Here is a 13,321-nt window from a genome sequence, read left to right as displayed (position 1 = left end):
TGGAGTTGGGAACTGATTCAACCATCCTGTAGAGCAATTTGGAACAATGCCCAAAGGGCTATAAAACCCTGCATACCCTTTGATCTAGCAATAGTCTACTAGGTCTCTATCCCAAAACACGTAAAAAACAAAAAGGTAAAGGATTTATTGTACAAAAATATTTATAGCAGCTCTTTTTCTGGGAGGCAAAGAATTAGAAGTTGAAGGGAAGCTCATTAATTGGAAAATGGCTGAACAAATTGTGACATATGATTGTGAGGGAATGCTATTGTACTATATGAAATAATGAGCAGAGTGTTCTTAGAAAAAAACCTGGAAAGACTTGCATGGGCTGATACAAAGTGAAATTTATTGTGTACAAAGAAACTGAAATATTGTAAAATGATTGGTAAGAATGACTTAGCTATTCTCAGCAATAAAATGATTCAAGACAACTCTGTAAAACTTATGATAAGGGGGGGGGAGGAGCCAAGTTGGAGGAATAGAAAGACACACATATGCTAGCTCCGAAATCCACAGCCCATAAAATACCTGTGAAGAAGAACTCCCAACAAATTCTGGAGCAGCAGAAGCCAGAGAACAATGGAGTGGAGGAGATTTCTGTTCCAGAGAGATCTGAAAACCTGACAGAAAGGTCCGGCACACACTGGACCTGGAGCAGAGCCCAGCCCTACCTTGGCCACGAGGCACCAAGAGAAGCAGATCCCAGCAGGCTTCAGGGACAGAATCTCTAGCAGCCACGCAGGTCTCTCCACCTACAGGAGCTGAAGGTCTGTGAGAGGGTCTCTTTGGCTGATTGAGAGGGGAGTGGGGTGTCCTCATAACTCAGGTTCCCTCGGGAGGCAGTGGGGGGGGGCAGTGGCAGACAGGGGCTCCCCAAGCAGGCAGGAGCCCAGATCCATTGTTGAAGGTCTCTGCATAAACCTCTTGAGGGAACTGAGCCCCATGTGGCGGCCCTGCCCCCACCTGAGCACCTGAACTTAATCTCACACTGAATAGCAGCCCCACCCCCACCCAAAGCCCTGAGGCTGGGAAGCAGCATTTGAATCTCAGACCCCAAGCACTGGCTGGGTGGATCTGGAGGCATGGTGGGGGTGGAAAGAAAACTCAGAAGTCAAGTCACTGGCTGGGAAAATGCCCAGAAAAGGGGAAAAAAATAAGACTATAGAAGGTTACTTTCTTGGTGAACAAGTATTTCCTCCCTTCCTTTCTGATGAGGAAGAACAATGCTTACCATCAGGGAAAGACACAGAAGTCAAGGCTTCTGTATCCCACACATCCAAAATAAATATACCATGGGCTCAGGCCATGGAAGAACTCAAAAAGGATTTTGAAAATCAAGTAAGAGAGGTGGAGGAAAAACTGGGAAGAGAAATGAGAGAGATACAAGAAAAGCATGAAAAGCAGGTCAACACCTTGCTAAAGGAGACCCAAAAAAATGCTGAAGAAAATAACACCTTGAAAAATAGGCTAACTCAACTGGCAAAAGAGGTTCAAAAAGCCAATGAGAAGAATGCTTTAAAAAGCAGAATTAACCAAATGGAAAAGGAGGTTCAAAAGCTCACTGAAGAAAATAGTTCTTTCAAAATTAGAATGGAACAGATGGAGGCCAATGACTTTATGAGAAACCAAGAAATCCCAAAACAAAACAAAACCAAAAGAATGAAAAAATGGAAGATAATGTGAAACATCTCATTGGAAAAACAACTGACCTGGAAAATAGAACCAGGAAAGACAATTTAAATATTATGGGACTACCTGAAAGCCATGATCAAAAAAAGAGCCTAGACATCATCTTTCATGACATTATCAAGGAAAACTGCCCTGAGATTCTAGAACCAGAGGGCAAAATAAGTATTCAAGGAATCCACTGATCACTGCCTGAAAGAGATCCAAAAAGAGAAACTCCTAGGAACATTGTGGCCAAATTCCAGAGTTCCCTGGTCAAGGAGAAAATATTGCAAGCAGCTAGAAAGAAACAATTCAAATATTGTGGAAATACAATCAGGATAACACAAGATCTAGCAGCTTCTACATTAAGGGATCGAAGGGCATGGAATATGATATTCCAGAAGTCAAAGGAACTAGGACTAAAACCAAGAATCACCTACCCAGCAAAACTGAGTATAATACTTCAGGGGAAAAAATGGTCTTTCAATGAAATTGGGGACTTTTAAGCATTCTTGATGTAAAGACTAGAGCTGAAAAGAAAATTTGACTCTCAAACACAAGAATGAAGAGAAGCATGAAAAGGTAAACAGTAAAGAGAAGTCATAAGGGACTTACTAAAGTTGAACTGTTTGCATTCCTACATGGAAAGAAAATTTTTGTAATTCTTGAAACTTTTCAGTATCTGGGTAGTTGGTAGGATTACACAAACACACACACACACACATAGAGAGAGAGAGAGAGAGGCAGAGAGCACAGGGTGAATTAAATAGGATGTGATCATATCTTAAAAAAATGAAATTAAGTAGTGAGAGAGAAATATATTGGGAAGAGAAAGGGAGAAATGGAATGGGGCAAATTATCTCTCATAAAAGAGGCAAGCAAAAGACTTTTTGGTGGAGGGGAAAAGAAGGGAGGTGAGAGAAAAATATGAAGCTTACTCTCATCACATTCCACTAAAGGAAGGAATAAAATGCACACTCATTTTGGTATGAAAACCTATCTTACAATAGAGGAAAGTGGGGGAGAAGGGTATAAGCAGGGTGGGGAGGAGGATAGAAGGGAGGGCAATGGGAGGAGGGAGCAATCTGAAGTCAACACTCTTGGGGAGGGACAGGATCAAAAGAGAGAATGGGAGCAATGGGGGGCAGGATACGATGGAGGGAAATATAGTTAGTCTTACACAACACGACTATTATGGAAGTCATTTCCAAAACTACACAGGTATGGCCTATATTGAATTGCTTGCCTTCCAAAGGGAATGGGTGGGGAGGGAGGGATGAAGAGAAGTTGGAACTCAAAGTTTTAGGAACAACTGTCGAGTACTGTTCTTGCTACTAGGAAATAAAAAATACAGGTAAAGGGGTATAGAAAGTTATCTGGCCCTACAGGACAAAAGAGAAGATGGGGACAAGGGAAGCGAGGGATGATAGAAGAGAGGGCAGATTGGTGATAGGGGTAATTAGAATGCTCGGTGTTTTGGGGTGGGGAGAGGGGAGAAATGGGGAGAAAATTTGGAACCCAAAATTTTGTGAAAATGAATGTTAAAAGTTAAATAAATTAATTTTAAAAAAAACTTATGATGAAAAGTGCTATTCCTCCACAGAGATAGAACTGATGGTTTCTGCCTACAGATTGAAGCGTACTTTTTAACTTTCTTCATTTTTCTTCCTTTTTGTCTTTATTTTCTTTCACAACACGATTATTATGGATATGTTTTGCATACACATGTATAACTCATATTGAATTGCTTGCCTTCTCAATGGTGGGAGGGAAGTTTGTGAAGAGAGAGGAAAGGAGAGAATTTGCAACTTTTAAAATCGAATGTTAAAAATTGTTTTCACAGGTAACTGGGGAAAATAAAATGATAAGTAAAAGCTAAAAATAAAAACCCCATATCCTTATCTGTGAGGTCCCTTGAGACTTTGTATTCAAGTAGGGTCATAAGATTTTTATCCTCCTACTGATCACACATTGTAAAATCTAAAGTATTGAAGTTTGAGAACTTTATTGAGAAAAATAGTATCTGTTCTTCCACTCCTTGCCAAAAGGAAGGAAATTTATAAGTTTACCATAATGAAGAGTGAGTTTTCATTTGAAAATTTTTGGCTATCACTTATAAAATTACGAATATATGTGGGGTGGTTTAAAGATGGAGCTTTATCACATTGAGTCAACTCTCAGATATTCAGTGTATATCTGAAGCCCCAGAATGTAGTTAATTTTAATTTATAAGTACAGGTAAATGACATGTAACAGTTAGGGAAACATGTGAAAATTAATAATATTCAAGCCCTAAGTCATGGTTAGTGAAATATTGCTATTTGAGATAAAAACTCTTGGGACTGTAATTTCATTTTGATTATAGGAATGGTCATCTAAATTGTCATGAAGGTAATAGTAGAAAATGGCATGTACTGCAGTTTGAGAACTGCTATGAGTAAATGTCTGTCTCTAGGAAAAGTTGAGGGGGCAACTTTGGAGTGGTCTAAACTAGGATCTTCAGTTTCCTTATTGTGCTATTTCCTTTTTGGATAGGGAATTTCCCCACCTGGTTAATTCTGAATCTGGTTTTCGATACTCTGTGAATAATGTGGAGGTTTACTACATGATTAGCTGTCAGATATGATGTGCCTGGAATCAAACAGAGCTAAGGGAGTTAGGTCAAGTCAGTCTGTGCCCTTGAAGGAACAAGTCTTAACATTGTTATAACTGTGTCCCTTCTTTTCCTTTTGTAGTAAATTTCTATTATCCGGGCAAGTGAACAGTAGAAGTTTTGTGAGTGCATAAACTAAATAAATTAATTAATAGATTGATATGGAAACAACTCTGAGTTCCTATAATAGGATGCAAGTATGAAAAATCTTATAATGTTAATCTGTATTTGTGGTCAAATAATATGGAGATAATATCCCCTATTGTTATTGTTGTCCTTTGTACTTGAAGAGGACCAAAATGACATCATGATGTTGAGGTGAGTGTGCAATGTGTCTGGTTGTGCCTAGTCAGGCCAATATGAACATGGACAGGTCAAACACAAAGATCATTTGGAGTGAATAGGTCTCTAAATTTGCATATCTCATGTTTCTTTTGAGTTACTGCAGTTCTGCTTTGCTCACAGAGCACAGCTCCTTCTTTGAGGCAAACATGCCATGATGGATGATGCTGTGCCAGTGTCTCCTATGTCTCGCAATCAATGTCAGAGTTCTTCAGATAGACCTTGAGAATGTCTCTATACTGTTTCTTTTGACTGTGAGTTCTCTGTAAAATCATCTTTTAGGCAAATGTACGTTTGGCTTTAGAACAGCGTGGCCAGTCTATTGGAGTTACCCATTCATGGAAACATCAGTTACAGCAAATGGAGAAATTTTGAATGCTGTGGATAAGTTCACTTGTCTTGACAGTACACTTTCCAGGAATGTACAAATAGATGATGAGGCTGATGCATGCATTGCCAGAGCTAGCTCAGTGTTTTGGAGGCTCCAAAAGAAAGTGTAAGAAAGAGGGCATATTAGGCTGCCTACCAGATTGAAGGTCTAAAGAGCCACTGTGCTGACCTCATTGTTGTATACTTGTGAATCTTGGACAGTCTGTCAGTGCCATGCCTTAAGATTAAGCTGCTGCCATTTGAATTGTCTTAGAAAAATTCTGCAGATCACCTGGAAAGATAAGGTTGCTGGACACTGGAGCCCTTTCTTGAGCTGAACTACTAAAAATTTTACTGCAGAGAGCACAACTCTTATGGACTGGCCATGTTGTTTGAATGACAAATGTATGTTTGTCTAAAAGATTTCCTTCTAAGTTGAGGAAGTAGACAAAGTAATAAGATGAAAATGTAACAGAAAAGTTTTCTAATTAGATGGAATAGTAAATTTTGAGAAAGCAACAGGGTTAGACTGTTTTCTCTGAGAACTTTATACATATGTATATGATTGACTATGCGATTAAGGATTTTGCATATAAAATGGCATTTATAATTATAAAGAAAGTGTGATTGTTTTCTCCATTTACGTTATCTGGTCATTTAAAGAGACAGAAGGGTTCGTTTTATAAATCAGACCCTCATGAATTTTTTTTAAGATTCTTATATCAGGTACAGGGTTTAGGCAAAGAAAGAAAAAGCAAGTATTATAGAAAAACTGAAATTCTCTGAAGTTTCAGATTTGGATAACCAAATTTAAGAGATTACACTAAATTGTACTAAGTTTTTCTATTAGCACATTTTACTAGCATTATCTAAGAGTCTCTACAAGTGATTCTGAACCAAAGGAGCAGAGCTCTCTTCAAAGCTGTCCTGAGTATGAGTCTTATTTCAGAATATTCAAGAGAAGATATTTCCAAGGACCAGATTTCCCAGATGAAGCCATCTGAAACTCAAAATGTGATGATTAAATAGACATTGGGAGTGGGTTACTGGGAAACAAGAAGATTTCATGTTTTTAATATCGATGATCATCATTGTATTGCTTTGGCCTTTTCCTTCATGTTGTTAGAGTTTGCTGAGTTTTCTTGGTCTCCTTTGTGACATGTAAATCTCCTCTTAGTCCATTGTGTATGTTCAAAGTAGATTCATCTGTAGCCTTAGTTTACCTATAGAGTCTATTGAACAAGGTTTGTGTTATCATTATTGTTCTTAGACTCTGTGGCTGTTGTACTAAGCTATTTGAGAGGATGCTTCCCAGTGGTCTTTTCTTGGTATGTAATGTTGATGATGAGCATGAGCACATTAAAAATCTTATAGATAAGTGATCTATAAGGGGTGTGGGTTGACCATTACCTCATGAATCAAAGAGTGGAACTGAAGGAATTGTGTCAGCTAAACTGACTCTATTTTGTAAAACTGGCTCCATTTTAAGACCTAAGTTTCATTTTCCTGTAAATTTCAGCTGCTTGCTAATCATGCCTGTTTCACACCCAGAAAAATCCCCCTGCTTGCTCTCCCCTCTCTCAATTCTCAAAACTCATTTGTCTCCCTCCCAACTCAGAAAAGTTCCTAATCTTTCCTCCAATTAGACATCAGATTATCTAATCTTGTATCCTGGTTTAGATCTTGTTGCTTTCTTTTAACACGTAAAAATCTGTCTCCCCTTGCATTTTGGGTTGGGTGACAAATTGAAGAAGCCTGGTTTTGATTTGTTATGCAATTGAATTGCACTGCTTAATAAACTGATCTGCTCAGAACCTTGAACCTTTATTTCCCTCAGTTATTTCAGATTTCATCTGTCACATAGACACATGATGGTGGCCAGGATGTGGGAGCAGATGCATGGGTCTCAATAGTCCCCACTTACACCTGGATAGAATGTTGAGCTAACTGGTTAAGACAGGTCAGTTCAGGTAGAATGGACCCAATGAGTATCACTGAGTGTCTCCATATTCCCAAGATTGAGTTAATTAACAGAGGAATGGATGTAGTTGTGAAGGCTATATTAATCGGTCTTTGGAGTCCTGGAAAGTTAGCACCTAGGCCAGCATCCTGGGAAGTTGGTCCCATATGAACTGGTGGGGTTTGGGGCTTGACTCTGGGTTCTAGCTGTCCCTTCTAGGGGTTTTGGGGAAGCCCTCCTGAGGAATTTCCCATATGATCACCCAGGGAGCTCCACTGCTATACCCAAGTTACTGTACCTTGAGTTGATCCCTCTCCTCCTGCTGCATCTCCTCCTAATAAAAAAAAGAAGAGCATCAGTGGGTTCCTCTCCAGCTGGTGCTGAGTGAGGGCAAGTAGATTATTAAAGAGGTGATAGTTGGGACTTTGTGGAGGGCAGAGAGGGTCTAGGGAGTACCTTGTCTTCCATATCCAGTGGTGTGGCAGGCACATTGCCAGGAGTCCTTGCCTCTTGAGCCATGAGTTCATCAGTTGTGAGTCCAGAAGTGTCTTGCACCACTGGGACGTTACTTTCTTTGGCAGTCTCTGTGCTGCTTGCTATGTTCTTAAAGGTTGGGGTACATGTTCTAATTTCCTTCTGATACAGTCTCAGTGTCCCTTGTTGGAACTGAGACTATCACCTTGGTATTGCTGGGTGAAGGACTTTCCTGATCATATTCATTCTACTATCCCACCACCACCATGGTTTGGCAGTTATATGGAAGAGATAGGGAGCATGGGGTAGGGAGGTGGAATCATGCCATCAGTGCTCAGGGCTACCCTCATCATCCCACCTGTTGTGAACTTGGTGGCCTAAGATTGTCTAGTTACTGGTACTATTGATGTTTCCCTTTCTCCTTGGTTAGGGAATTCCATGGCCAACTACACCAATTCACCCTCCTCCACCCTCCGGTTCATGACCACTGTGAGGGGAAAGCAGTGTAGGTTTCTCTTAAAGCTTCTAATTCTAAGACCTAGGATTCCCTTAGGGTTTCATTTGAGGCCCTAGGCCTTGCCCTGGAGAAAGAGGTAAAGGCAAGGAGGTGGGTTGTAGGTACTGTATTGAGAGCTAAAGGAGCCATGGGGTAGGGAGGGGCTGTTCAGTGTGCAGAAGGCTTCAGACATCTGCATCCCCTTGGGGTCTGATCTCTCCCCAGAAACTTGAGCAGGGTGATTTTTAAGAGTCCATTATGCTTTTCATTAAAAAGACCGCAGAATACCAGTGTCCTCTGCCTATTGCTACATGATCTGGGCTATAAAATGCATACTCTGGTTACTATGGATGGGTATGAGAGGGCCAAAAGTGCAAGAATTTCCTTTGACAGTCCAATTGTGACATTACTGGCTATGGGTTCCTACATGAGTAATACAGTAAAATTCCATATAGGGATCTAGTATTTTTCTTGTTCAGTAATTTCAGTTATGTCCAACTCTTTGTGACCCTATTTTGGGGTTTTCTTGGCAAGGCCACTGGAATGGTTTGCCATTTCCTTCTCCAGCTCATTTTTAACAGAAGAGGAATGGAGGGAAATGTTTATGTGAGTTGCCCAGGGTGACACAGCGAGTCTCAAACCAAATTTGAACTTAGAAGATGAGTCTTCCTGACTTTAGACCCAATGGTCTATCCATTGCACCACCTTCCTACCTCCCCCCAAGTGTCTACTACGGTGAAGGCATATTTAAAAGCCCAGCTTGAAAGGACAAAGATCCAACAAAGTCCACCTGCTAAATTTGGTGAGTTGCAGGCACTTTAATAATGCTACCATGTATCCAGAGCAGAATGCGATACTATCTCACATTCCCTAGTGACCTGGTCAGTGGGTATTGTGGAGGTTGTCTCTCCTCAACCACTGTGTGAGGTCAGCAGTCCCTAAATGTCAAGAGCATTCATGTGCCCATTTCATAAGTCCTCTATCTGTATGTGGTGTGTCCTGTGTAGTAATGGGGGCACTGTCAGTAATTGCACATGTGAGGTTATCAAGCACATGGTTGACTTGTTTCTTCTGTAGCCCTTCCTGTTTGGGTAGAGACATGACTGAGCCAGATGAGATAGATCTGGGCATATCCTGCAAGGTTCTTCCAATGTTCAGCTCCCCATACAGATTGACATTGGATCTGCAAGATACATTGGGCCCACTTTCCAGATAAGACTGCAAGTCCATTAGCAACTGCCCAGGAGTCAGTACAGATATGGAAGGAGCTCCTCTCTTGCTTCATCAAGTCCCTCATGACTAGGTTGAATGGCCTTCAGCTCTGCCCACTAGTGTTATGTCCTTTGCCATCAGCCCTCAAGGAGGTGGTGGTTGCAGGGTGGAACACTGTAGCTACCAGTGGAAATTCTCAGTGGAACCAGAGGCATTGCCATCTGTGAAGTAAGCCTCACCTCAACAGCATTTGCCAGCTGATTCTGTGGGCCCCACTTAGTGAGTAGATCATTAGGGGAGGGTGTATCTCTAAAAACAAGTGGTCTTAATGGGGTTTGTATCACTTACTCAGCTTCCTAACTCCCTATGGGCCTCATTTTACCCTGTCCTACAAATACCATTTCCATTTTAACAGGGAGATTTTTAACAGAGAATTTCCATTCTCCTGTCTAGAGCTAAATAGGTAACTCAGTTCTCAGAGAGACAGGATCTGTGCCTATCAAAGGGTTCTATGGCCATCAATAGGCAGTCAGCACCTTCCTCTCAAAGAATGAACACCTGGTGGCAGCGTCAGGGAACTTCTGCTCCAGAACCCCATTGACAGTCTCTTGTCATTAGGATTAGTCCATAAACTAATCATTCCACTAGAGGTATGGGTGGTATTGGCTGAGGCCTCCACCTAGAAGTCATTCCTTAGTGGTAATAAGGGCAACTTTGTGGGTCAGTAACTAATCTCAGACTGGGACAATCATGTCCGTGACCTTATGGATCCATACACAGCCTAAGAATTTAACATACTTTGTATGTTATGGGGATTTATTGCACAGCCATGACTTGTCAGAGACTGTAGCTGTGAGGTGGGCATGGACAGAGGCAACAGTAGAGTCTTTGACCATGTAATGTCATCTATAGATCCCTCTGGTACCAGGATGTCCTCTAAGTACCACAGTCCATGGGCAATGGTAGAACTATTCAGATATCCCATGGGTAGCCTGGTGAAAATATATTGTGCCTTCTCAAATGTTAAAGCAATTTGTTCCTAAAGATATGGGTACAGAGTAAAACATAGCAGATAAGTCTACTTGATTGAAAACCAAGAGTAGCCAGAGGATTTAATGTCCTCTCTCACCTCTGTAATATTGGATGGTAGGACTTTAAATGGAGAAACAATTATTCAAATTGTTTATTTATTCTATTATTGTTATATTATTATTATATGATTCAAATTCCTGTAGTTCACAGATAGTTTCCATTCATCTTTGCCTACTTTCTGGACAGGCCAGACTGGTGAGTTGAATGGGGAGAGTATGAAGGTAATCATAGATTCAGTAAGCAAATCCTTTATAATGGAATGCAGACATTCCATCACTTGCCTAAGCTTATACTGTGGGGTGTTAGCAATTCTCATGGGGAAGGGTGAAGACACTGGCTCCCACTTGGTCTTACTTATGGGCAGTACTAACACCTTAGATTTTGTCCAAGTGATCAGCTGATGTCCTAGGACATCCATGCCGATTATGGGCAAGGGGGTAGAATGCTCAGAGACACTAACTACTGGGAGTGGTATACTCTGATTTCTCCTACAATGAAATTCACAGTGGTCTGGGTGCTTTGTGTACTGGCATCTGCCATTGCCTATATGGGGTCAGTGAAGTCCCATTGTATATCAGAGTTGCCTGGGACTAGGGTGACATGAAATCCAGTGTTCAGCAGTGTATTCAAATATTGGTGGTTTCCAGTTTGCAGCACTGTGTTATGTACAGGTGATTTTCCTGGGGGACCCAGTGTCCTTAGAGCTGGCAGGTTCCTATGGGGTCCTTCTAGGACTTTGACAAACACACTTTGCTAGAGGTCTGGAGCCTCTGGCATGTGTTGAAACTTCCCTGTCCTTTTCCATGTACTATATCTATAAAGGCCTGAATTTCTTTGGAGCTTATGGCACAAAACTGCCAAGTTAGAGAAGTCCAAATCACTTGCTCTCCAATACAGGATTCTTTGCATTATCAGATGCCAATCTTTTTGTCCTTTGTCTCAAGGACCCTTTATATGCTTTTTGTCATGCTCATTTTGGGACTTGGACCCCTGAGCAGTGCTTTCTCTATTAATATTCCACTTACCTCCCCCTTGTCTATGATCCCCATTCCCTTGGATGGCAAGTACCTGAGACTCAGGCTTACTTTAGTGTCTCTCTACAAGGTCCAGAATGTCTAACAGGGACTGCAAGGTCTCAATGTCTGCCATCATGAGGAGGGTGGCACAGAGGGTCTCTGGGACTCCTTCCAGAAACACAGCCTTGGCTTGCTTATCTAGTTGGGCATCCTCTAGCCTCTTCCAGACCTCCTCCAAGGGAGGTATATTAGTACTGTGATAAACCCACAACATAGTGCCTGTCCATGACCTGAACCAAAGCCTGGCCTTTCTCTAAAGTAATCCATTGGGTCTGTGCCTTAGCTGTGATGGACAATAGGGAGAAATGTATAGCCCTCCAGGTCCAGAAAACCCTCCTCTGGGCATTGATGTAATTATTTTCATAAGTTCCCCAGGATTTTTTAGGTGGTCACTCAGTCACTCTGCACAGAGGCTAATTGTTTCATTTCTCTGGCTTTCAGAGTCAAGTCATCACTGGTCTATGTCTCAAGCTAACGTCATCATGCAGTTCCAAATTGTCATCAGCTTCCTTTCCTAGCTGTCTTTCTAGTGGTGAGAAGGAAAGTTTGGTCTAAGGACTGGGGATTGAGTGCCTTACCTCTTAGATCTTCTGCTTCCTCAACTCTGTCTGCCTAAAAGGGGAAGGGTGGGTGGGTGGAGTTACCTGTTACACAGCTTACCTGTGCAGAAGATGATCCCTGGGTATTTATCATTGTGACAAGCAGTGGTTAGGAAATGCAATCACACTCCTCTAGCACCCCAACAGGTGCCCAAAATTGATGACTTCTTGAGGGTCCCTAGTGAGTGAGGGAACAAGGGATTTCTCGAACAAAACTCACCCAATTTTCAGAGCAAAACTCGGAGTGGGATGTTCTAAGAATTCAGCAGAGGCCAGAATTCATCAGATTAGGAAAGTAACTCCAGTAACAACAACAGCAAATACAGGACAGTGATACCCCAAGCCACCCTCCTTGCCTCTGTATCATGTCGTTAGTTATCTTGGTTACCAGGGTAACCAGTAACCAGGAAGGAGAGACACAGTCCTCAAGACTCTGGAATGAGAGGCGGTTGACCTCCTGTTGGCAATTCTCCGATCCCTTAAAGTCTATTGTAGACATGTGGCTTGTGCTTACATTTTCCCCAATACTACTTTATATAGCCTTATTATTGTACATGTGTAGGGTATTCTCACTGTTGCCAGCATTAGAGAGGTACCAACAGCTTAGCACTCAAGACACATATCGTTGTTCAGTTGTGACTGACTCTTTGTGACCCCATCTGAGCTTTTCTTGGCAAAGATACTGAAATGGTTTGGCATTTCCTTCTGTAGCCCATTTTGCAGATAAGAAAACTGAAGCAAAGAGGGTAAAGTAAATGACTTGCTCAAGGTTACACAGCAAGTATCTAAGGCCAAATTTAAACTTAGGAAGTTGAGTTTTCCTGATTGTAAGCCTGTCCTGTCCCTTTTTTGGGGATGCCTATATGACCACAAAAATGGTCCTCTTTTCCTAGACTAAAAGGTCCTACCTTTTAACCAGTATTTTCATGTATTAAGGGAAGTTGAGAGAACACAGCCAGGGGACAGTTACTGGGTATTTCAGTTTGCTGTGGATGGGGGAGGGGTGTAGTAGAGAAGGGGAAAGGACCATTCCTGGTGGGAAGGAGAGGGGGTTGGGATGATCTTGAGGGTGAGGGTTACAACTTGTGAAGGCAAGTAGGAATTTACTATAGCCAGAAGGAAGCAGTTGGGGGGGGGGGGGAGGGGAAGAGGAGGGGAAAGAGAAGTGGAGTACAAAGACACCAGGTACACAGAATAGAAAAAACCTTCCCCTTTATAATTCCTAGAAACAGTTTTCACCCTTTACACACACTTCAGTTGAGAGGGAGCATACAGCTCCCAGGCAGACTGGGGAATGTGAACGAGCTCTGCTGCTTCCAGAAGCAGACAGTACAACAGGCAGGCAAGATACCTCTGAAAAATTACAAAGTAAAGAAT

The 13,321-nt window shown here is 41.8% G+C and overlaps 1 protein-coding gene across 4 annotated transcripts in view; it reads right to left on the bottom strand.

Annotated features, from left to right (window-relative positions):
- Window positions 1-12,941, bottom strand: part of LOC140533903 (sodium-coupled neutral amino acid symporter 1-like) — a 92,416-nt gene extending 79,475 nt beyond the window's left edge. Inside the window, exons 1-4 of one of the 4 annotated variants that reach the window (XM_072654247.1) lie at window positions 12,853-12,941; window positions 12,006-12,122; window positions 7,452-7,598; window positions 7,294-7,329 (exon numbers count right to left, since the gene is read on the bottom strand). In XM_072654247.1, the coding sequence (XP_072510348.1) occupies window positions 7,294-7,329; window positions 7,452-7,598; window positions 12,006-12,038 (216 nt within the window). In that variant the 5' untranslated portion in view covers window positions 12,039-12,122; window positions 12,853-12,941. Of the gene's footprint in view, window positions 1-7,293; window positions 7,330-7,451; window positions 7,599-12,005; window positions 12,339-12,852 lie in introns of those variants that run through there. The other 3 variants (XM_072654249.1, XM_072654248.1, XM_072654250.1) reach the window with 3 other exon arrangements.
- Window positions 12,942-13,321: the final 380 nt, after the last annotated feature.

Source organism: Notamacropus eugenii, chromosome 3 (genome assembly GCF_028372415.1).
Source record: "Notamacropus eugenii isolate mMacEug1 chromosome 3, mMacEug1.pri_v2, whole genome shotgun sequence".
Classification (NCBI taxonomy): Eukaryota; Metazoa; Chordata; class Mammalia; order Diprotodontia; family Macropodidae; genus Notamacropus; species Notamacropus eugenii.
The sequence above is the reverse complement of the archived record's forward strand: the minus strand, read 5'-3'. Positions and strand labels throughout refer to the sequence as shown.